The sequence below is a fragment of the Vigna angularis genome, chromosome 10 (genome assembly GCF_016808095.1).
Source record: "Vigna angularis cultivar LongXiaoDou No.4 chromosome 10, ASM1680809v1, whole genome shotgun sequence".
Classification (NCBI taxonomy): Eukaryota; Viridiplantae; Streptophyta; class Magnoliopsida; order Fabales; family Fabaceae; genus Vigna; species Vigna angularis.
In genome coordinates this window covers 29,875,251-29,899,635 of record NC_068979.1, presented here as the reverse complement: position 1 = coordinate 29,899,635, position 24,385 = coordinate 29,875,251, and the positions used below count along the sequence as shown (strand labels likewise).

The 24,385-nt window shown below is 30.5% G+C and overlaps 2 protein-coding genes across 2 annotated transcripts; one reads left to right on the top strand and one right to left on the bottom strand.

Annotated features, from left to right (window-relative positions):
• Window positions 1-3,019: 3,019 nt before the first annotated feature.
• On the top strand, window positions 3,020-5,403 carry LOC108335814 (heat shock 70 kDa protein 4). The gene is made up of 2 exons (XM_017571985.2): window positions 3,020-3,386; window positions 3,595-5,403. Exons 1-2 carry the CDS (start codon window positions 3,167-3,169, stop codon window positions 5,229-5,231), a joined length of 1,857 nt encoding a protein of 618 aa, XP_017427474.1. The 5' UTR covers window positions 3,020-3,166; the 3' UTR covers window positions 5,232-5,403.
• A 646-nt stretch (window positions 5,404-6,049) lies between these two features.
• LOC108335815 (serine/threonine-protein kinase SRK2E) lies at window positions 6,050-10,339 on the bottom strand. Its single transcript, XM_017571986.2, has 9 exons — window positions 9,648-10,339; window positions 8,813-8,887; window positions 8,610-8,711; window positions 8,472-8,525; window positions 8,269-8,361; window positions 7,990-8,082; window positions 6,916-7,020; window positions 6,748-6,846; window positions 6,050-6,481 (listed from the first exon to the last, which is right to left on the bottom strand). Exons 1-9 carry the CDS (start codon window positions 9,822-9,824, stop codon window positions 6,185-6,187), a joined length of 1,095 nt encoding a protein of 364 aa, XP_017427475.1. The 5' UTR covers window positions 9,825-10,339; the 3' UTR covers window positions 6,050-6,184.
• Between the last annotated feature and the right edge of the window lie 14,046 nt (window positions 10,340-24,385).

Here is a 24,385-nt window from a genome sequence, read left to right as displayed (position 1 = left end):
ATAAGGAAGAGAACCTCCTGCCATTCCCACACATGACTTACCCTTCTCTACGTGAGAAACGAGTAATCACGGAATATCAGGATGAACCGCCAGCTTAGCGTGTCCACATTCATACTTTACCATTCCAATATCAAATCATGAGATATTCCTCCCCGAAACACTCTTCCATAACCAAAGTCATTTCATCCATATCGTATTCTATCATCTTTCATTATTAAAACCTCAACTGAACCAATTTGAATAATGATCCCTTAGGATACCAAATACCGCACATTAGTTTTTAATCCAGAACAAGACCGAACACTTGGAGTGAGACCGAGATGTCTCAAGCTCAAACATAATCAAATTGAGAGAGTTACTCACTAGTTGTGAAAAGGACCGAATATAATAATACTTCTCAGAGACTAATATAATCGAATGTTGTTTACCAAGTGAGCCAATTTAATGATCTGACTCTTGAGAGTTCAAACCGAACACCGTAAAGCCTAGGCCGAGTATTAGGACTCTAGGCCGAAACCAATTGAGATAGGTACTGTAGGATACCAAATAATAGTACTTGACGAAATCATATGAAGAAACCGATCGCCAATAAATATTTAGCTTCTTAATGAGCTAAACCTCAAGGAAACAGAATGTCAGTTGAAGACTGAGCACTTACTTAGTACGAGTGCTTGGTGTAAGACCGAACACTACTTAGTACGAGCGCTTGGTGTAAGACCGAGCACTACTAAACTTATAGAAGAAAGGCTTGATAAATATAATAAGATACCATTTAAATAGTGTTCACGAACGAACGAAATATACAAATACATATAGATATACTTAAGTTTACCATCAAACACCAAGAAACGAATATCCTTGGTTGAACGCTTAAATACAGATATTACAGAACGAAGACGCTCGGTCCTCAACTGGAATTCTTTCCAAATGAAAGAATTCAGTTCCAACCGAGTCCACAGGAAAACCCAACGATCAAAGATCTTCAGTGACGAACATCAATTTTCACATAAAACTCTAGACTTAGAATTCATAATCTTATCAATACATTTCTCAACATCTATCTTCATACATTCATACATCCATATCATAGTAAATATTCACACTTCATACAGTCAAAACATATCAACAATCATACTTCATATTCATTCAAAAATCAACGAACGTACATCTATTCAAAACAAAAATCTTAATCAAATTATATAAGTTTCTCTTACCTCTAAGCGTGACCGAACGTTCACAGTTCAGAATACGGGTTCACCTTTACCAGAGACCTTAGCGTTCTACAGTCACGCTTTAAGAAACTAAACCAAACAGAAATCCAGAAACTCTCAGAACAAGATGATTGACTCATGCAACCCATAAACTAGGTTTGCATGTACCAGGAAACTAACCGGCTGAATGAAGAGAGAACTTACCAATTTAGAACCCGGAACTGATCGGTTCAAATGAACGTCCTCGACGCCGGAAATGCTCAGGTGTGGTCTGTTTGATGATCGGAAGAAGAAAAGAGTGAGATTTTGTAGAGAGAAGTAAGAGCTTTTTAGAGAGAAGGAGGAGAAAAATGGAGTTTCAGAAGATTGAAGAAGATGGTTGCATGCAGAGAGTGGCGTGAATTTTGAAAAACTAAGTTTTACTTCTACCCTCCAAAATCGAACGGCCACTCGACTGCTCACACCTGTTTTCCACTTTCTGATTTCCAGCTCCCCTTGCTCGACATTTGTCTTCCACTCAAATAAGGTTTTTAGTGTGTTTTTAATGGTTATGACATAATCCAATTTTCATCCATCCTTTTTCACAGGAAAGATGGATCATTTAACAATCTACTTGGTAAAATAATAATTTAAAAAAGTAAACTTTTGTTTTTGTAAATAAAAATATATTTTGAAAGATAATGCTAAGTAAGTGTAAAAAATATTTAAGTGTCAAAATGTAATTGTTCTTTTCAAATACACATTACTGTTAATTAAAAGATAAATATTATAGCTGAATTTATTTTATCTTGAATAATCTTTTTGAAGAGTTTCTTTCTTACTATTACCTCAACGTGCATGGTTAATAATTAGTTTCGGATATGCATTACCATTTTTATAATAAATCTTAAATGATAATAGAGGTTTAAAAATTCAATCAACCTTTTAAATACTGATAGTAATAATAAGATATTTAAGTTATTTATTGCTAGCATTACAACGGTAGAAAGAATGGAAAACATCGAAAGAATATGTACAGCCATATACCACCATAAAAGCGTTCATTTATATAAAAGAAAAAGTATAACATATTATTTTTTACTGTATATTTCAAAATAAAAAATAAAAACACTATGAATTGAACATAAGTGGATATACAATTCACAGAAATTACTAATTTGGTCGTTTTTTTATATACTTCCATTTACATATGAAACCCATAAATATTATTTTTTATTTCAATATTTTGTTTACATTTATTTTTATTTATTACATATAATATTTTATTAATAAAAGGAAGAGTGAAATGAAAGTAAGAGAAAAGTTGAGTTTGAAAATACAATTTTCATAACAGAAGACTATTCATTAGCCTTGGGATTTAAATGCTTAATTCCAGACATGAATGAAGTTACAAGAAAAGGAATATTGGTATTTTAATATCACAATTTTTTTTATTATCATTTGTTTGACATTATCCCGCACTATTATTTATTCCCTTTTTTTTATATATATAAATACAAAAGTTATTTTTTGTAAACATCATTTTATTTCCATAAAAGTTGTAAAATGATAATTAAATAACTATTTTTTTAAAAAAAATTCTATCCCATTTTGTTGGATCATAATTTTCCAATTATACCTAATAAATATTAGAAGGAAAATTTAACGAGACAAGCTAGTCAGTTATTATCACAGAAAAGCTTTCAGTCTTTTGGTTTTCCAAATTCCATACATAGTTTAAGTATAAATATTAAACACTAACATTCATCAAAGTGTTTGAATTGAGTTTTTGAGTTCTGTGTTGGATTATTATTTGTTTTTTAAATAAAGCCCTATTTCTAAGGGTTGAACTACTCTAAGCCTGTTAGCTATTATTTAGGTGTACGTGACTACTTTTTAGTCATTTACTTAGATTCAGTTTTTATCTGTAAAGGCTTATAGTTAACATTCTGTACTCTTCATTCAGCTGATAGAATATGGGCAAAGAAGATAAGAAATTTGCCGTAGGAATCGACCTTGGTACAACGTATTCCTGCGTTGCAGTTTGGCTGGAGCAACACAGCAGAGTGGAGATAATCCACATTCAGCAAGGCGATAAAACCACACCTTCTTTTGTTGCCTTCACTGACAAACATAGATTCATTGGTGAAGTTGCTCGGATTCAGTCTGTCACCAATCCAGAAAACACTGTTTTTGGTATGATTTCATTCTCTCCAGCATTGAGTTGCTTATTCTTTAAGTGAGTTTTCGGAATGTCCTTTACATCAAATCATACATATGAACTTTAACTTTTGTTTTTCTCCAACACGATAGAGTTGTTTAAATGAATACAATTGCAATTATTTGTTGTTATTATGATTTCTCTACTGACTTTTACATACGGGATGTCTTTCCACTTTTGCAGATGCGAAGAGGTTGATTGGTAGGAAATTCAGTGATCCCTTTATTCAAAAAGAGAAAATGTTATGGCCATTCAAGGTTGGTGCAGGTGCTAACGACAAGCCTATGATCGTGGTTAAATACAAGGGTCAGGAGAAGTTCCTCTGTGCCGAAGAAATCTCATCTATGGTTCTCATGCAGATGCGGGAGATTGCCGAGGCGTACTTGGAAACACCTGTGAAGAATGTTGTTGTCACAGTGCCTGCTTATTTCAATGACTCTCAACGTAAAGCCACCAAAGATGCCGGTACCATTGCTGGTCTCAATGTTATGAGGATAATCAATGAGCCAACTGCTGCAGCTATTGCATATGGCCTTGACAAGAAGACTAACTGTGTTGGGGAGCGAAATGTTTTCATTTTTGATCTTGGCGGTGGTACTTTTGATGTGTCTCTCGTCACAATTCAGAACAAGGTCTTCCAAGTTCGGGCGACCGCTGGAAACACTCATCTGGGAGGAGAAGATTTTGACAATCGAATGGTGAACTACTTTGTGAAGGAGTTCAACAGTAAGAACAAGGTAGATATTAGTGGGAACCCGAGAGCCCTAAGGAGGTTGAGAACTGCATGTGAGAGGGCAAAAAGGATACTGTCATATGATATCACCACAGACATTGAGTTAGATGCGTTATTTAAGGGCATTGACTTCTGCTTTTCAATCACTCGTGCAAAGTTTGAGGAAATTAATATGGAGCTCTTTGAAGAATGTATGGAGACAGTTGATAGATGTCTTAGGTATGCTAAGATGGACAAGAGCAGTGTAGACGATGTTGTGCTTGTTGGTGGTTCTTCCAGGATTCCAAAAGTGCAGGAACTACTGCGTGACTTCTTTGATGGAAAGGATCTGTGCAAGAGCATCAACCCTGATGAGGCTGTTGCTCATGGTGCAGCTGTTCAGGCTGCTTTGCTGAATGAAGGCATGAAGAATGTTCCAATCTTGGAGCTACTGGATGTTACACCTCTATCCCTTGGTATAAGCACACATCCAGATGTCATGGGTGTGGTCATTCCCAGGAACACTACCATTCCCGTGAGCAAGATAGAAGTATTCCACACAACAAACGATAACCAATATAGAGTGCGGATTGAAGTTTACGAGGGTGAGAGAGCAAGAGCCAGTGATAACAATTTGTTAGGTTCTTTTGTTCTTTCTGGATTTCCTCCTGCTCCTCGTGGTCATCCTTTGAATGTATGCTTTGCCATAGATTCAAATGGTATGTTAACTGTTTCAGCTGAGGAAAAAACCACTGGAAATAAGAATGAGATTATCATAACCAATGATAAAGAGAGACTGTCTCCTGAAGAAATTATGAAACTGATTCAAGAAGCTGAGAATTTTCAGGCGGAAGATAAGAAATTCCTTAGAAAGTCCAAAGCAATTAATTCTTTGGATGAATACGTTTACAAGATGAATAAGGCTTTGGAAAAGAAAGATATGATTTCTAAACTTAGCTCATCGACAAGGGAGAGGATTAGTTTGGCAATTAAGAAGGGTACAGAATTGCTGGATGGTAAAAATCAGCATGAGGAAGCATATGTATTTGAGGATTATCTGAAGAAGCTTGAGAGCCTCTATGAAGAAACAATAGGCAAGAATGGGTAGAAGCTTTTCCAATCTAGATTTTTGCTGTGCTGATTTGCCTCCTGCTATGTGATGAAAACAATCTTTTATGATTTATTTGGTATCTCAACATTGTTCAAGTTTCACTGTTTTGTAGTCGATATATAACCTTAATTAACATAGCTTTTGTTGATTTTGCTCAATCTGCGTCTGATTGACCCTTTGACTCATACCGATTGCTTATTTTTCCATCATGTGTGTTGCCATCGGTGCACCTCTTCTGTTGTTCATTTGCTATACTTACGTGAAAATAGAAAACAATTTTCTGTTGTAATTTTTTTAATTTGTTCAGTTAGAAAAATAATATTTTCCCCATGACAATAATTAAGCTTCCATTTTAACATTGATCTAAATAGGATCCTTTTAAGTGACTCGGCCGGATTTAAGTCTTACAAATTAAAAAAGATATGATTGAAAAGACCTTATCAAAATTAGTTAATCAAGTATTTTTCAATAAAGAATAATTACTGACCAAAATTAATAAATAATTTCCACTGGACTTAACTTCAATGACTCCAATCAATTGGCAATTCTACACAAGAAAGCTGTTTATGCGTCCATCTCTGTCTATGAACAAATTAAGCACAAATTCATCAAATTTTTCCAACCATAAACATCGAATAAAATTTTACTATTTTACAACATGATCCCATTAATGAAGTATAGTAATATAGTGATAAAGTTTACTGAGAACTTTAGAAGAGTGGAACCGAAACCTGTATAGATACCAGAAATGAAAGATAAGATTGGATCATTAAAGATCATAAAATACAAGCAGAGTGGATCCTGAGAATATAAGATTTTAATCATAGAATCCTTCCCCTTCATATGTGAAATATTTTTCTTATACACACTCTTACAATCTCACTGAACAATCCACTGTATTTGTTATAAATTGATGAGAGAATTCAGTTTACAGTGTGTCTGGTAGCAACTTACATTGCATAAACTATTTCTCCACTGCTATCAATATCAAGATCAGAATCTGTCTCTGGGTCCTCGTCCATGTCATCATCATCCATGTCCAAGCTACCAGTGAGATACTGGTTGAGAGACTGAGTTTTGGCTCCAGGAATTGTAGCCTCTCTAATTATCTGCATGATCTCTTCAACGCTCTGCATTGGTTGATGAGGCTCCTCAAACTGGTTGCTCATTGTGCTGTCCACCATCAGATCTGCCGGAAGGTTCGTCAAAAACCACTCGTGGCTTCGAATATCAGGAATAGTTATTCTCTGCATGAAACAATACCAGTCTTAAGGATAGATAAAAAAAACAAACAAACAAGAGGGGCTTAACTTGAAATGGAATATTAATTTGAAGATTCATCTGTACTAGCTAGTAGCTGATGAAGCTACAGCTTTTCTTTCTAATCCGTTGTAAGAAACTCATGTCTAGATACATATTCCTGACTTGCTCCCTTCTGGATACATCACATTCAATAGTATAAACGAAGCACACAATTTTCAGATCGAAAAATTAATTAAAATTATAAGCTGACCTGTGCAGGATCTGCAACGAAGATCCTTGAGATTAGATGACGACATTCGGGAGATATATGAACATAATCAGGAATTGAGTACTGGACTTTCAAAATCCTCTGCAAACAAAATCCAACAGTTTAAACAAAATCAAACTGCAGTGACCTAAACAGGGTGCAGTAACCTACCTGAATTGTCTTTCGGAAATTTGCAGGTTCCTCTGGATCCTCAAAAGGATATGCACCTACCAACATGACGTATAAGGTCACCCCACAGGACCACACATCTGCAATCTGAGTCACAATTGAATGACAATGTCAGTGCAATGTATTAGTGAATAATTATTCAAGAAAATGCATAGCTGTCCTGAAAGTAGTGCTTTCAGATTATAATCTAAAATTTTGTTTCATCTGTAGGAGATAAAGCATAACATTAGTCACAATCCTTTCTAACCATAAATGAAAAGCAAACATACTTCAAACATGATTATATAATAGTCTCACATTAATCAAACTTTTCTTCATGTTCCACAACCATCGATAAGAATCATTCACAGAGAAAGTGATGAGAAAACAAGGGAGGGCCGTTATGATATTCAGTTTGGAGAAAGATATTGACACCATACTCAGAAAAGAGGAAAATATGAGTGATAAGTCATGAGATTAATCGCCTCAGCGATAAGATCAAATTGGGATTCTTGTTACTTAGAACTCCACAAAGCTCTCACAGGTAAAAGTCCATTTTCTGACAGAACTCACAATTCACACCGGGGAACCATGAAAGAGATTGCAATGAGCCTTAAATAGAAAAAAGAAATATTTTTCATTTCTCACTCTTGGTTATGTTCTATTCTTCAGGAAAAAGAGCTCAATATTCTAGTTAAGGTTAAAAGTATTACACTATCGTCCTTGTAAGTTGTAGGTCATGTCTGCTGTTGACACCCAAACATAGCAACTTCAGTTATCAACCAAAGTCTACTACTCACTGGATTAGATTCAACAAGTAGGATGATGCTAAAACAGTGACAATCCAATTAAACCCCTAGTGGTTACAGAACATATCATTATATGTTTTTCCATGCAACACCTAGAAATTACAATTGATAGTGTCTTTACTGACATTAAGATGGTAGATTCTACTCTGCATGGAATCAATCAACAGGTGGTTGTGGTGACCAACGTATAATTGCAAAGTATAAGAACCAAATAAACTAATACAACAGTTCTATGAATATTCTTTGGGAGATGGAAGTTACATAATACCTTGCCATCATATTCTTTCTTAAGCAAAACTTCAGGAGCAATGTATGCAGGGGTACCGACTGTAGATTTTGGTTGTGAATGTAGTACAGAGGACTGCAAAAGTAACACAATCAAGATTTATGTCACAGATAGTACAAACTGATCCATAAATGCAAATAACAGATGAAGAAATTTCTTGATCTTGGGGTACAATAAAATTGCAATGAACTTCCCAAACAGTACCCAGTGCAAATATCAATCTGGAATTCATGTATTGTAAATGCAAAGAAAGAAAAGTACCTTCGAATACCCAAAATCACAAATCTTCAAACGAGGAGCTGGACTACCATCCAACAATGTGTTCTCCAACTTTAAGTCACGATGGCATACTTGCTTTATTAAAGAAGATAAATAGAGACATTCAAGTATGACAATTTACTGTATCTTTCAGCTGAAAATGCACTAATGAGAAAGTAAAAACTAAAATTGCCAAACTTACGTACCATTGCATGACAGAAGCTAACCCCTGATATAAGTTGTTGGAAGAAGAAGCGTGCCTGCAGCAAAACATAATAGGCATTAAGGGTAAATGGTAACTGCAACAACACTGGAAAGAATGCTTGATTGGAAAAGATTAGAACCTCATCTTCACCAAATCTTCCTGCTTTGCAAATCCGTTCAAATAATTCTCCTCCAGAGGCATATTCCATCACAATAGCCAAATGTGTAGGGGTTAGTATGACCTATACTTTCAGAGCATGAGAACTGATTAAAATACGCCTTAGGTACAAATAGGAAGAAATAGGCCAAGACTTTGGACGTGTACAGAGTTAAGAGAACAAACCTCCTTGAACCTGACAATATTGGGATGCCTCAATGATCTATGATTTATAATTTCCCTTCGTACATTTTCATCTATCTGTTAAGAAAAAAACATGATTAAGCTTAATGTAATGCAGGGAAAACCACATGCATGCAACACTATCCCTTTCAAACTTTATTTAACTCTACTGCATAACTTAGATTGACACAAACTCTAGATAAGCTTCATCATAGGTGGGAATGCTGTTGTACTTGTGGCTTGTCAAACAAACAAGTGTCGAGGGTTTAAGGCAGCTATAACATTAGTTAAGAAAGTCTGCTATCAAGCACACTGTAGCATTTGCACTTTCAATTGAACCACTGCAGCCAACATTTAGAACCAAAAACAACACTTATAATGTGCGTTTGAAAACAGTAAGAGTTAATTGCCAAAAGAGACATGGGGGCACCACTAAGCTTAACTTTTATAGGTAGAAGATGAAAGCAAAATCTTGGTTCATATTTCCAAAGGCTGCAAATTCCATCCAAACACAAGAACAGCAAAACCAGTGCATACAATTAGATTAGGCAGCACGTACACATCCCAATTCTGAACAGACTGAAATCCAGATGTACACCCCTATCAATCCCCAACATCTCTTTTAGCACCATCCAACTGAAAACCAAAGCACCCACCACCACCAGTAGCACCATTTCCAACAAAGAACCCAATCAATCAAATCATAACCTACAGACTTCAGTTGCCAAAATCCCCCACCCAAACCAAAACTTTACAAGCACAATAAAGAGAAAAGGAAAGCTTAATTCACGAAAAAAGAACAAAAAAAGAAAAAATTTAGCTATAATGGAAAACAAACCTTTTCACCTCTCTCAATATACTTCACAGCAACAAGCTCCTCAGTGTGCTTGTCCCTCATGAGCCTAGCCACCCCAAAATTCCCCGACCCAATATCACGGACCAGCTCATACCTATCACTGTCATGCATGATTGGCATATCCATTCCTGGCCCAACAGTCATCGCAGAACGATCCATCTCCACCCCTTTACAAATCCCACCTTTACTTTTTCTATCACTATGCACCAAAACAACAACACCCCAACAGCAAAATCTTAGCTCTCACATTGAAACATCAAAACCCAGATCAGATCTTTGAAAAACAAAACCAGGGTAGTGGCTGACAAAAATAAAACAAGGCAAAGCTGCTACTTGAGCCCGTGAAAATGTTTCAACTTTCACCAACCAAACTAAATGGGGATATTTTATTGTTTCTTTCAGAGTTGGCAGTGGTTTAAGTAGGAAGTTGCAGGAGCAGAGGGTCGGTGATAGGCTCGTGAAAGTGAAACTGAACCTGAACGTGAAACCTCTCTGCTTTTCTTTTTTTCTCTCCCTCTCTTCTCTTCTCTTTTTGTGTGCCTTCTTTCACCAAAGTTTATCTTTTTGATTTTATCCAAAAAACTGAGAATCTGAGATGCATGAGGCTAGCAGGTTTCTAATTTCTTAATTTTTCTTTTTTTTCCTATGGATTTTCTATTTTGTGCTTTCAGCAACTCCAATGATGATCTGATCAGTTTCCATTTGTTTGTCACTAAATCAGTGAAACGTGTCAACCACAGACTGAGAAATTAAGGAACATTTTTACCATTTTTCTAGTTCAACTAAGTTTGCAACCTCTTTGGTTGGGAGAAAAAAAAAATGATATTTAACACCATTTTTTTTACCAATATTTTAATATTATTTATGTCTTATTATATAATTGATTCAAAATTATTTTACCATCAATAATAATAATAATAATTATAAACACAAAAATCAATCGTACAGTATTAAAATATTGTCAAAGTATCATTATCTAATAATAAATAATCATTTAATTCATAAAATCATTTTATTGTTATTGGATTGTAAGTTACTTTATAATTTTATCATCATAACTGGTTAAGAGCTTTATTTTTTATTTTATAGTTTCAAATTTGTTGACTTAATGTTTTTAGCATTAATTATTGTATTTAAAACAAGAGTTAAATATAATTTTAATTTCAAAATTTTAATGTAAAATTAAAATTTCAAAATTTTAATTATAATGTTTTTATGTGTCAAATTATGATTCATAACGTATCGTTTGATACATTTTAATTTAAATATTAATATAAAACGTTATTTAATATATAAAACATTATTTTTAATTAAATTAAAATTTTATATTTATTAATTTTTTAAATTTGATAATAAAAATATATTAATGTTTTAAAAAAGATTTTAGTTTAGCTTTTAACATCAGAAACTAAAAAATTAATTTTTAATTATTTGTTTTAAAATTTGAAGTTTTATCATCTCTTAAAATATTAAAATATAAATATATATTTAAACTATTTTTAACTTCAATTTCTAAATGATATTATTAAATATGATACTATTAAGTACATGATAATAATAACTCTTTTGATCAATAACTAGAAAAATTTATTTCCACATACAATAATATTTCAATCTTAAATTTGTTATTAATAATATTATTAGATCCATTTCCAATTGGCTGGAACTTAGACCAATCATAGTTTTCCTCTTAGTATAGTTTTGTATTTCTACAATTGGCAGGAGTTACTTTATGAGTCAGAGTTATACATATATAGAAGGGAGCACCCATTATTGAGCAAGATAATGATAAAAGTGACAGAATGGTGTCAGTAACAGCAGCAACAAAGAATATTTAAAAATTGGAACAATAATGTATGCAAATAAAAAAGAAATAGGCACTAGAAGACAAATAAAAGTAGATGGATAAGTTAGCAGAAATGCAGAATGTGCATCCTCTTTCTTTGGTTCGTAGTACAGGCAGTATATTAAAGTTGTCGAAACTTCATGTCGAAGCAAATGGTATTGGACAAATAAATGAATAAATATATATATATATATATATATATATGTATATATGTATATATATATATATATGTATATATTTTGAAAATGCATATAAATTTTTATTTAGATAAATAACTTGATAAAAAAATTTATTTAAAAATTATTGGACAGTGGCTTGAATCATAAAATTAATGAGGATGTTTTCAAAATGAATAAGAATGATAAAACTGTGAGATTTCTCTTAAATAATGAGTCTATTTATTTATAGATATTTTCTTTTATAGAGAAAGAAATAAGGAGAAGTAAAATTAATTTTTTTCACGAGTTAAATATAGTTTAACATATAAAAGTTATTTCCCATTAATTTTTCCAAAATTTAGTTTTTTATTGCTGTATTATTTAAATTTAGTTTTAATGGGAAACTAATTTTATTTTCTACTTTTTTCTCTCTCTCTTTTAAATCTTATAAAGAATTTTCCTCCAAACAAACATAAAACTTTCTAACAAATTTTTTAGTACTTTTCATAACATTGTTTATATTAATATGATCTATAAAAAAAGAGTATAATGTTTTTTTTTTCTATTTTGAAAACATTGAGAATGCATTGTTGCTTTATTTTACTAGAAAATCTCATAAATAAAGTATTTTTCTAAGCTAATATTACACGGTCTTCCCTAAGTTAATTAAGACTTTCTATTATTCCATTATAGTTGTTAGCTTAGGTCAATAGTAGCCTATATATAGTGTGCTCTTTTTAATACGTTAGAGGTTTGGAAAAGAGGAAAAATTAAACTTAGAAAAAAAAAATCAAATGTTAGAATGCGTTTGTGTTAGAAGAATAGAAACTAATTATCAAGAATATAAATTGGGAATGTAGCATTTTCATCTCGAGAATGAGAAAAGTGATTTTTTAACCACTTGTACTTTAATTTAACTATAATTATTATTTTAATTATTTTATAATTTAAAAATATCCTTAAAAATGTTAAAATTTATTCAAATATTGTTTTCAAATTTTCTATGAAATAACATTAATAAAAATGAGGTGCGTATTATCGAGAGTTGCTTTCTCCACAGCAACCAATCGCTCTCTGCACAATCACATATCTAATTTGTCCTTTTATAAAATGGATGTCAACATCATTTCACCTTTAACGAATGTTGAGATCCGTTTACATATTTTATATTTTAGTTTATTGCTTCAACGAATGTGGTCCATTTAATAGATTTTTACAAAATATTTTATTTATTATTTAAATAATAATATCTAAATTAAATTAATAATAATTATTTTATTAAATAAAATAAAATTAATTTATAAATAATTAAATAATAATTTTAAAAAAATTAAATAATATTTATTTTTTTATTTTGAAAAACTAGAAACTAAAAAAAAATAATTCAACGGATGTCATCACATGATACATCCGTTTAATAGATTTATAACAAAAATTTTAATTATTATTTAAATAATAATACATAAATTAAAATTAATAATAATTATTTTATTAAATAAAAAAAAATAATTTATAAATAATTAAATAATATTTATATATTAATTTAAAATATAAAAAATTAAAAAACTAAAAACTAAAAAAAAAATTCAACCGATATCGCCATGTCCATTGCACATCCGTGGCACATTCATTTTAATATATTTATAAAAAATATCTTAATTATTATTTAAATAATAATATATAAATTAAATTAATAATAATTATTTTATTAAATAAAATAAAATTAATTTTTAAATAATTAAGTAATAATTTAAAAAAATTAAATAATATTTATATATTAATTTAAAATACAATAAATTAAAAAACAAAAAATTAAAAAAAAATCTTTCCATTGAAGAATTTTGTTTTCAACAAATATTGACATCGAAGAAAAAAAATGAAAATGTAGAATATTTTAAAATATAAAAGATAGTTTTTGAATTTAAAAAAAATGTGGTGGTAGAGGAAGGAAAGTGGGGTGGTGACCCTATTTTACACTTTATCCAGCCCAAACAAATGGGAAAGCCATGTTCATAATCAGGATATTTCTTCCTGCACCTCCATAGACAAATTAAAAAGACACCCCTTACCTTCTTCCCCACTACCACCGCAGCCCTCTCTCCCTTTTTCTTTCTCCACCTCCGTTGGCACCGCTTTTTCTTTCTCCACCACCACCAACATTCGTTCCTCCACCTCCATGGATGCTCCCATCTTCTTCCAACAGCTCTACCGAAGACACATTAGAAGGAACATCACCGTCCACGGCGGGGATGGCGGCGGCGAAGCAAAAGAGGGGGTCAGGGGGAAGGGCGCGAGGAAGAACGAGAGGGCGCTCATCGCAGGCGAGGGTTCCGAGACTGCGACGACAAGGGAGGCGGCATTGCAGGAGTGGGATTTGGCGGCGAAGGAGGTGGAGAGGCTGAGGAACATTGTGAGGAGGCGGAGGAAGGATTTGAGCCATCACGTTATATCCTTAAAAAATACATTCTGGATTTTCCGAGTTGGAATACAAATTTTGTATTATAAATTATACAAATATATTTTCTATTTTATATTTTGAGCTATATAATTTAAAATATAAAATAAAGTATATATTTTGAATTATACAATTTAAAATAAAATAAAATAAATACATTATAAATTATATAGTTCAAAATATAATTTTACTTTACATTTTGATTATATAATCGAAAATATAATTTTTACATTTCAAATAATGTTTAAAATGAGAATTTTAAATTCTATAAAGATATAGGAAGAAACTATAGAAGTTTAGGAAGAAATGTCCTAAATGAAGTCAAATTGTGATACATCAACAACATTTAAAATATATATATATATATATATATCCATTAATCTCAAGATAAAAGTGATCCATCTACACAAATGAAAGATTTTCATACCGAATTCTTACCGAAGTGTTATTCATTTTATTTTTGTTATTAGATTTTCAAGTAAATGAACTATCATGCTAAGAATGCATGGCATCAACATGTTGAAAATAAGATGAGTTAGACTTAATTGATATTTTAAATCTATTAACACACTCCTTTATTTTTAAGTAAATGAACCATCATCTTATCATTGCATGATATCAACATGTTCAAAATAAGATGGGTTAGACTTAATTGCTCTTGTAAACTTATTAACACACCACTTTTTTTTGCATCCTTTGTTTTGACCTTGTGCACAAAATGATGTCATATATAGATAGATATACAATGTCAAACTCTTTAAATTTAATCAACATGATATCAAATTCTTGTTATATATATATATATATATATATATATATATATATATATATATATATATATATATATATATATATATATATATATATATATATATATATATATGAATGTCTCATCATATGAAATATAGAAAAGTTTAATTATAGACATTTCAATGAATGTAAAGTCAATTCACAGTCACAAGAATAGTTGTAAGTGTACAACTACAACTTGTCTAACTCACCATATTTCAGCTTACTTTAATACATGTTTAAAGCAACTAAAATAAATGAATATGTATTTTCAAGATAAACTTTGTTTTCTTTAAAAGATTAAAATGAACCTATTATCTAATCAATATGATAAACTTTAGTTCTGCTAAAAAATAAGTAACTACATGCATGTGTTTCTTTCTATCACAAAACTCATATTATTTTTCATAATACAAAAAAATGTTAAGGTATAAAAGAAGATTAACAAAAGTAAACACAAGTTTAACACACTATGATTTTGATTATAATAAAATAATATTTATCGTGCAATTTACAAAGTTTACATATTATTGCATGATTAGACGTAAGTATTTGATGTGGTTTAAAAGAAATATCACATGCAAATACAAATTAAACAAAGACTTTGCAAAGATTAATAAATGTTTTTTTATTTGAAAAATGGACAAGGTATACTAAGAAATGTCATGGACTATATATAAGTTTGTTCAAGTTAGAGTTTTTGAGCTTGATCCATTATTTATGGGTCAATCCTAACCCATTCTTGAAAAATATTTCCTTTTAAGAAGTTCTCTCAAGCGCGAAAAAAAAAAAGTTTTAGTTCGAAAGTTTCTTCTTAAATGGATTAACATTAGGTATAAGGGAGATTTAACCCTACTACAACACTTTAATTAACTCTTAAAAACAATATCATTTATATACACATATAAAATTATATATTTTATTAAATAGTCTAATATTTTTAAATCAATATTTTTATATCATAGTTATAATTTTGTCACTAAATAAAATATATAATATATAGTTTAATATAAATCTAAAATCTATTTTTAAAGAAATATCAAATGATGTCTTCTTGTAAAATATTTTTATATGCACATATTAATCCTCAACACACAAATAATTAGTTTGAGTAATTTATTCTAAAAACTAAGTGAATATTTCACACAGTTAACTATTGTATGTAATGGAATTTGCAAATAAAAGTTACCCTTAAATAAGTTACAGGTCCCTAAGTATTACTCGTTATTGATTTGAGTACCAATAAATTATTTTTTCAAATTGAGCTTTTAGTTATAATTATAAAATTTTAGTTTAAGTATCAAAAAAAGGATTTATTTATATTTTTTTCTATTGTTTCCTTTAACTTATCCTGAAATATTTTTAAATTTTTATTTTAGTCTCTCTACTTGGTTTTTATCAAACAACATATACCTTTTTTCATCATATAACGGAAATAGAAATTAGTTAACGGGTATCATTCTTTTAGACTTTAGAATATGTGATACATGTTTTACTTAATTAACATATACAAGTAGCTAAAATGACTTATATAAAAGTTTTTAATTTATCTAATATCCAATTTAAAAAATATATTAGATATTCAAAATAAAAATGGATCATATGTTAAAGATATGAAACTTATTTAAATAAGTTATTTGATAATATAAAGTATTGAGAAAATAAAATGTTGTTCATTCTAAAGATTCTATCCTTTACAATGCCTTCATGAGGAGGGAGGTGGTGAAGGAGTGACACAAATGCCTTGTAAGCATGAACAAGAGCAGGTCTTCACGTGAAGGAATTTTCTTTAATCTTTCATCTAAAGCTTAGATAAGGTATCTTATGTTCTTTGGTTTCAATCAACTTTCGTCTTGTAACTTTTCTGAAAGTGAGAGAAAATCATGTTCACTTAATCACATGCAATTTTAGTGCTATCAGACCCCATTAAAACACAAAAAAAAAACCCAAGTAGTGGGATCCATGTGTCAAGAAGAGAGTGAGCGTCTCAGTTAGTGGAAAACAGGTGACTGTAGGAGAGTGGTCGTTCGTTTTGGGGGTGACGATAGTATTTAAGGCCAAATTTCAAATGTTGTGTCACTTCTCTGCATGTCTTTCTTCTTCTCCAAACTGTTGAAAACATTTTTCTCCTCCTTCTCTCTAAAATCTCCTCCTTCTCTCTAAGAAAACCTTACCTTTTCTTCTTCAGATCACCTTTCTGGCACCGTATGAACACTCCCGGCGTCAAGAGCTTCTGTTTGAACCGATCAGTTTGTAATTCTGAGCTGGTGAGTTTCCTTCTCTTTAGTACGTTCGTTTAATCTCACATGCAACTCTCTATTTCTGGTCGCCTGAGGGGATAGTATAATTCTGAGTGTCCTGGTTTCTCTGTTTGGTCCAGTACTCCTAAAATGGGATTGTCAAATGTTAGGTCTTTGGTAATGGGCAGCTACATTCTGCCTCGTTGAGTGTTCGGTTACGTATAGAGGTAAGAGGAGCTTATATAATTTGATTAAATTCTTGTTTGAACGTTGGTATGTTTGCATGATACGTTGTTTGATTATTTGATGAGTATGAGATATGTGTGTACTGCTTGTTTGGACGTGTGGATGGAGGAATGATGCATGTGGTGAATTGAGTTGAGATATGGATTGATCGTCAACTGTAGTAATCTAAGTAAAGGTGGTAATCTGGTCGAGCGTCCGTCTATATTAGGTTTTTCTTATATAAGGAATTTCGGTAATAACGACCGTGTTATAATATTAGATATGTATGAATTAGTGTTCAACCTAAGTGTAGTTCTTCTTTAGACTTCCTAAACAATTTAGTTAATGTGTTATATACTACTTAAGGTCGTAGACATTATCGTTCTTTTTCATTCAGAATAAGTGGTGGCTCAATTGTGTGTGTATATATATATATATACATATATATATATATATATATATATATATATATATATATATATATATATATATATATATATATATATATATATATTCATTCGTTTTATGTGAGTTTATTAGTGATCAGTTTTGGACCAAGCCTTCAGTCTTAGTAGCGCTCGTTCCTGATAAGCACTTGGTCTTGGACCAGCGCTCGTTCGATAGTGTTCGGTTTCTACAGGGCTCAGTCTTAAACCAAGCGCTGGGTCTTGTTTTCTATAATATATTATTATTGTTTTTAGAATAGGAGTCTTCATTCAAACTCGATAGCGTTCGTTACTCATAGTTTCTCATCAGTATTAGTATTGTGTGTCAAACAGTGTTGGTCTGTAAAAGGTGTCGGCCTAGAGTCTTAGTACTCGGCCTAGGCTGCGTGGCGTCCGGTTTGAACTCAAAGGGGTCTATTTATTGAAGTGGATAAGTAGCGCTCAGTTATGTTAATTTCTAAGAAATGTTATGCCAGTCGTACTTACACTATGATGAGAGTATGTGATCGTATTTCAGTTGAATGTATTAAGGATGAGGTATGAGAAAATTTGAAATGTGATGTGAATGAACTAGTTTGATTATGAACGAGTATTCCAGGGAAGAATATCTCAGAAATTGGTTATTGATTGGTAAAGTATGAATGTGGGCAAAGCTTAGCAGGCGTTCATCCTGATATTCCATGATTACTCATTCTCAAGTAGAGAGGAGTAAGTCATGTGTGGGAATGGCAGGAGGTCCTAGTACCTAAGGTTAACTTGGACGAAATGGATCAACCTCGGGTGGCAACTGTTGAGGGTATCCAGTTACTACATCACCCGGGTGCATAAACGTCGTAGCTACACAAGACTCATACAGTCCGGACAGTTATAGTCAAGTGGTCATATTTGCATGCCTTGATGTATGAATGATAAATTGGGTGTTGTTGATTTAGTTATGAATGTTGTACGTTGTTATTGAAGAAATTAAATTACATAAGCTTACTTTGTTTATCATTTTTGTCTGTGTGTTGTGCGTCCTGTCGTTGTCCTGTTGCAATGATCATCCGTGTGGATATGAGTAGAAGTAGAAGAGCTGCTGGAAGAAGTATTGGAAGATGCGGCGGAAATGAAGACCGGACCTTAGGGACGTTCGGTCTGTTGTTAGCTTTATATTTTGTAAGACCGTTCGGTATGGGTTATTTTGTATATCGTTCGGTCTAGTAGTAGCTAGCGTACGTTTTTAAATCCTCTATTTTTATGTAAGGTCGTTCAGCCATAATCGTATCTTGTTCTGTGTAGAACTGATCTGTAGTATTATTAATATGTGATGATTCTCGTATATGGTTTTACACTGTACTTTTGGGATGTTACACTACCTCTTTCAACAAGAACCAATCTTTCAAAAATCAAATAGATGAATAGATGATGAACCTTATTTAAATTTGAGTTTATGTCCCATCAGAGATAAAGAAAGTTGAATACATTACAAAACAAAAACATATAAATTTATTATTTTTAGGTTTTGAATTGAAAATAATATTATTTTTTAGATAATTTATTATGCATAAAAAATTTAGATGTAAGTATATATTTTATATTGAATGAAAATAAAAAAGTTTGAATATTTTATAAAAGAAAATCATAAATCTATTATTTTAAGGATTTTATATTGAAGATAGTGTATTTTATTTTATAATAGTTCGAATTTAATTAGTATTATGGCTTTTTAATAATTTTTTTATACAAAAACCCATCATTATTTTTTATTTTTATATAATTCTAGTTTGAATTCCATTAGTATTATGTCTTTTTAATCATCTTTTCTCCAAAAACCTATCATTAAAAAAATTCAAAGTTCAATTTTTCAATAAATTATACTATAATAAAAATAAAATTAAATAAATAAAAATGAAAAAATGATTTTTTTTATTAGTATGGTGATGCACCTAACCTCCATTCTTTTTATTTGGTCATAAAAATTTAGAGGATTTGTTGGCAACTAACAAACCATTTGGTCAAGTTACACACCACTTTGTCTTTGTCAAACGAACTAAAATTCTATGCCTCCCACTTCTGGTTTTGTGTTTTTTTCTTCTTATTTTAATTTAGTCAATAATATTCTGTTTTGATTATACGAGACAATGGCCCATATCCTGCTTCTTTCAATTCAATGCTATAATTTCTTCCATGGAAAGAAACGCCTTTGCATTTCTTCAAAAAAAAGTCCTCAACTATGATCTTATTATTTTTTTTAATCTGTTCCTAACATGGTACACATTCCTAGAAGCATTAATACTGAAGAATATTGGCAGTCCATTCCAATTTTGTGTTTGATGGAAAGAACTTTCATCTACTTTTTAGCCAACCTTCATTTATTTTGCATATATCTAAGTCAAATCAAATACAAATTTTTAGGCTACACTGTATACTTTTATCTTTGTTAAGATATATTATCTAAATTCCTGTAATTTTACTCATATTCAGTTTTTAATTCTGAAAAAATAAACTCTTTTTATAAACACTAGATTTTGAAAATAATTTCCTTCTTCAAGGATGTAACAAGTATTTAGTATCATATATATTGAACTAATGCATCAAGTATTTATATAACTAAATGAATCACATGTCATTATTAAATGAGAAAAACTATATTATATATATATATATATAATTGATTAAATACACACATCTATAATTTTAATAAGAAAATTAAAATAAAAACAGAGACAACAGTATATTAATAACCATATAACAATTAATGTAAATATAAAAACAATTAAAGAATTATTATAATAGAATTATTAGTCTTGAAATCTGAGCAAACCTACACATTTTTCTTTGCTTTAAATAGCAGTTGATTCCTGACTTATTAAAGTGGCTTATAGACTTTGAATATTAGAATAACGTAATTTATCATTATTTGACTCCTTCCTCCTTTTCTATACTTTTTAATAGCAACAAAAAATAGCAATAGATTTGGCACTTATTTTATAGGCGTTGGTAAATCTTGAAAGAAATGGCAATCTTAATTTATGTATAAAATTATTTCAAACTTATCCAAGTGACAACATTTATTACAAATATATTGGAGACTCTAAACAATAGTTAAATCATATAAGAATCCGATCAAAAAGATTACGACGCATGATAATGTAACATAAATAAATAAAAATCACATTAAATATCTAAATAAAAAATTAACTAATGAGAAAAACCATAGTTGATTGTGTCATTTTTTCAAATTGCATAATGCAGTGGTATCTAGAGTTGTTTATCGTCATTTTCACGTGCTAAATTTTTTATTGATTTAATATTTCAATTCTAATTGTTTTTTTTAAATCGTATTGATTATGCTCTAAAAATTTATCAGATTATAATATAATATATTATTTACTATATGATTGGATAATAGGCCAACACGGTTCAAAACAATGTTTTAAAATTGACTATAATATCGTACTCAAATAGTGTAAGAATTTAAAAAATATACTATTAGAGTTTATTGATGTTTTAAGATAATGAGATTGAATATTTTAATGATAAATAATTTGATAATATAAATAGAAATTTATAAACACGTCTCATTATCTAAAACATTCACCATTTTTCTAGAATTTTTTTTTTGACTTTTCTTTTTCTTTTTACAAATTCTAACTTCTAGATCATTTGTTTGAGGATCAAGAAACGTCTAAGAGATCACAATATTATATTCTCCATATTCATCCTATCAGTTTTTCTTGTAGAGCAAGTAAGTTTATGTTTCTTTTTCCTTTCATTCTTAGTTAAGGTCATGCGTAGGAGTTCTTCACATGTGTCATGTGAGTTTCTTTTCTAACCTTTCGTTGATAAGAGGTTCTAAGGACTTGTTATGATCATATTTCTGTGGTTTATAGGCGTTTTTAGAAGTTCCTTGAGCTTGAAGCAAGGGTAGTGCATATATAGAGTAGTGCCGTCAAAATGGGTTGCAACTTGTAAACCAATCCGGCCCACCACGGGTTTGAGCTGGGTTGGGTTGCAAAAAAATGTAATTTTTTTAATGCAGGTAAGTTTTCAACCCGACTCACTTAGAACCCGACTCACCCGGGTTGAATCCATGGTGAGCCGGGTTGGTGCCTAATTTAATTTAATTATTTATTATTTTATGTTTAATTACTATTAGTTAATATTTTTTTATTATATTGTAGATGGGATAAAAAAAAGATTTTCTAAGAGAGAAAAATATTATAGATTTATCTATTTAAGACTCTAAGATTATAGATGGACAAGTGATACAAAAATTATCAATATTAAAAACTTATTTGTTCGTCTTTTGTGCTTGTTTTTGGATTATGCTTGGATTGTATGATATTTTTATTTTATTTTGAATTGTCTTTGGAGTTTAACATCATTTTAGAGTGAAATTTATTTAGATTTGAATTTAAAAATATATAATTTCTTATTTAAAAAAAACTTATAATTAAGTGAGTCAGTTAGCCAACCCGTTTAACCCACCAACCCATCGTGGTGGGTCGGGTCGGGTTCAAATTTTTTCAGCTTGCTAATAAATGAGCCGGGTTGAGTTGGCTCACTAAGTGACCAACCCGTGGTAGGTCGGGCCGGGTTACCCATTTTGACAGTTCTAATATAGAGCTTGGTAGCATTCTCCTTAAGGTAAGAGAAACTAATGACCTTTCTTAATGTTATTTAATTGATGATTATAGTTAGGTTATGTTGAATTTGGTTGAAATTAGAATTTTATCTGCCTTAGTATAAATTGTGATTTGAACAATTTTAAAATAGTTAATTGATGCTTGGTGTTGTGATTGATACTTTAGACTTTGATGAATCTGTTTCGAATAGATCTTGATTGTGAATTTTCTGTGGTTGCGAAGTTGGTGATGTTATTTGATTGAAATATTGGGAAGGAAAGGTTCAGCTTGGTTGTAAGTCAATTTTGGTCTAACAATAGAGGTCTTAATAGGTGAGTTTTAGAAAATTGGTTTTAGTGGAAAAATAATGTTTTAGGTTCAGACAAAGATCTTGACAAACTTAAATATTTCTTAGGTATTGAGGTGACACAATCCAATGGTATTGTTATATTTCAAAGGAAGTATGTATTGAATATTTTGAAGGAAACTAGGTTTATAAATTCAAAATCTATTGACACACCCATGGATTCTAATACTAAACTTATATCAAAACAAGGGAGCTTATGTCAGACCTCAAGCAGTATAGAAGTCTAGTAGGAGAATTGAATTATCTTACCATTACCTGTCCGTGCATTTCCTTTGCAATTAGTATGGTAAACCAATTTCTTAATTCCTTATGTGAATATCATTGGAATGCAATTATTCATATATTAAAGTACATTAAAGGATCTTCTAGAAAAGGATTGTTATATGCTTCCAATAACCATACAAGAGTGATTTGCTATTCATATGTTGATTGGATAGGATCTCCTTTTGATAGAAGGTTTACATTCAAATATTGTGTCTCCATTGGTGGTAACTTGATATCTTAGAAAAGCAAGAAATAGAATGTTGTGACAAGATCTAGTATATAGAAGCAAAATAGAGAGTTATGGCCTTAGTCACTTGTAAACTTGTTTGGTTTAAGCAATTGCTTAGAGAGTCACAATTGAAGATGTCACTCAAATGACACTTATATATGACAATTAGGCTGTTCTTCATATTAGTTCGAATATTGTCTTTCATGAAAGGACCAACCGATTGAGATTGATTGTCATTTCATTTGAGAGAATATTGTATTTGAAGACATCAAGACTATGCTCGTAAATTCAAGTAATCTGTTAGCAGTTATTTTCACTAAGTCTTTATGTGATCAATAATTGATTATATTTGTAACAAACTTGATACGATTTATATGTATAAGTGGGAAGGAAAGTGTTAAATATATTAAATTTTTAAATATCTTAAGTAGTTATTTTTATCTTTTATCTTTAGTTAATTTGTTATTTTGGACTTTAACTCATTTTTTTGTATTATAAATACAATAACTTATTATATATTTAACAGAAAGATAGATTAATCATACTTAATTTTTTTTATTATATTGAACAATGTTTTCTAAATATTTACCTGTAGAACGGATTCTAGTTTAAGAATTCTTGATTTTACGTGAAAAACAACAAACAAAAGAGTGAGAGAAAAAAGTATAATCTATGAAGCTTATAAAGTAATTAAGAACTCAGACCATAAAACTTGTTTTATCGCTTTGGTTTTAGTTTAAAAGGTTTTGTTACATCCGCTCAGATCCTTTGTTAAACAGGTTATGATATTGGTTTATATTATACATCAATAGGTTAACAAAAGTAGATATATTATTGATTAATGTAAATTTAAAAAATGTATAACAAAATATTATGATGAAGACCCTTAAGTATTTTTTTATTAATCATTTAATCAAATTTAAGAGTGAAATACTTCATTTGAGCCACAGCTACGCAGAGGCGACTTTTTTATAAAACAAAAAAGTTACATTAATATTATAATTTCACTAAATTACACAATATCTTCTATTAAATGCTTATAATATGGGAAAAATAGAAATACTTGCATAATTTAAAAAACGCCAAGATAATTA

What these genes read in the sequence shown, in the direction of transcription:
- LOC108335814 (XM_017571985.2), top strand. Translation starts at nt 3,167, where the DNA reads ATGGGCAAAGAAGATAAGAAATTTGCCGTAGGAATCGACCTTGGTACA. An exon ending in TCCAGAAAACACTGTTTTTG is followed by an intron (nt 3,387 to 3,594) that starts GTATGATTTCAT and finishes CCACTTTTGCAG; the next exon opens with ATGCGAAGAGGTTGATTGGT.
- LOC108335815 (XM_017571986.2), bottom strand. Translation starts at nt 9,824, where the DNA reads ATGGATCGTTCTGCGATGACTGTTGGGCCAGGAATGGATATGCCAATC. An exon ending in AGAAAGAATATGATGGCAAG is followed by an intron (nt 7,021 to 7,989) that starts GTATTATGTAAC and finishes ATTGTGACTCAG; the next exon opens with ATTGCAGATGTGTGGTCCTG. An exon ending in ATTTCCGAAAGACAATTCAG is followed by an intron (nt 6,847 to 6,915) that starts GTAGGTTACTGC and finishes TTTTGTTTGCAG; the next exon opens with AGGATTTTGAAAGTCCAGTA.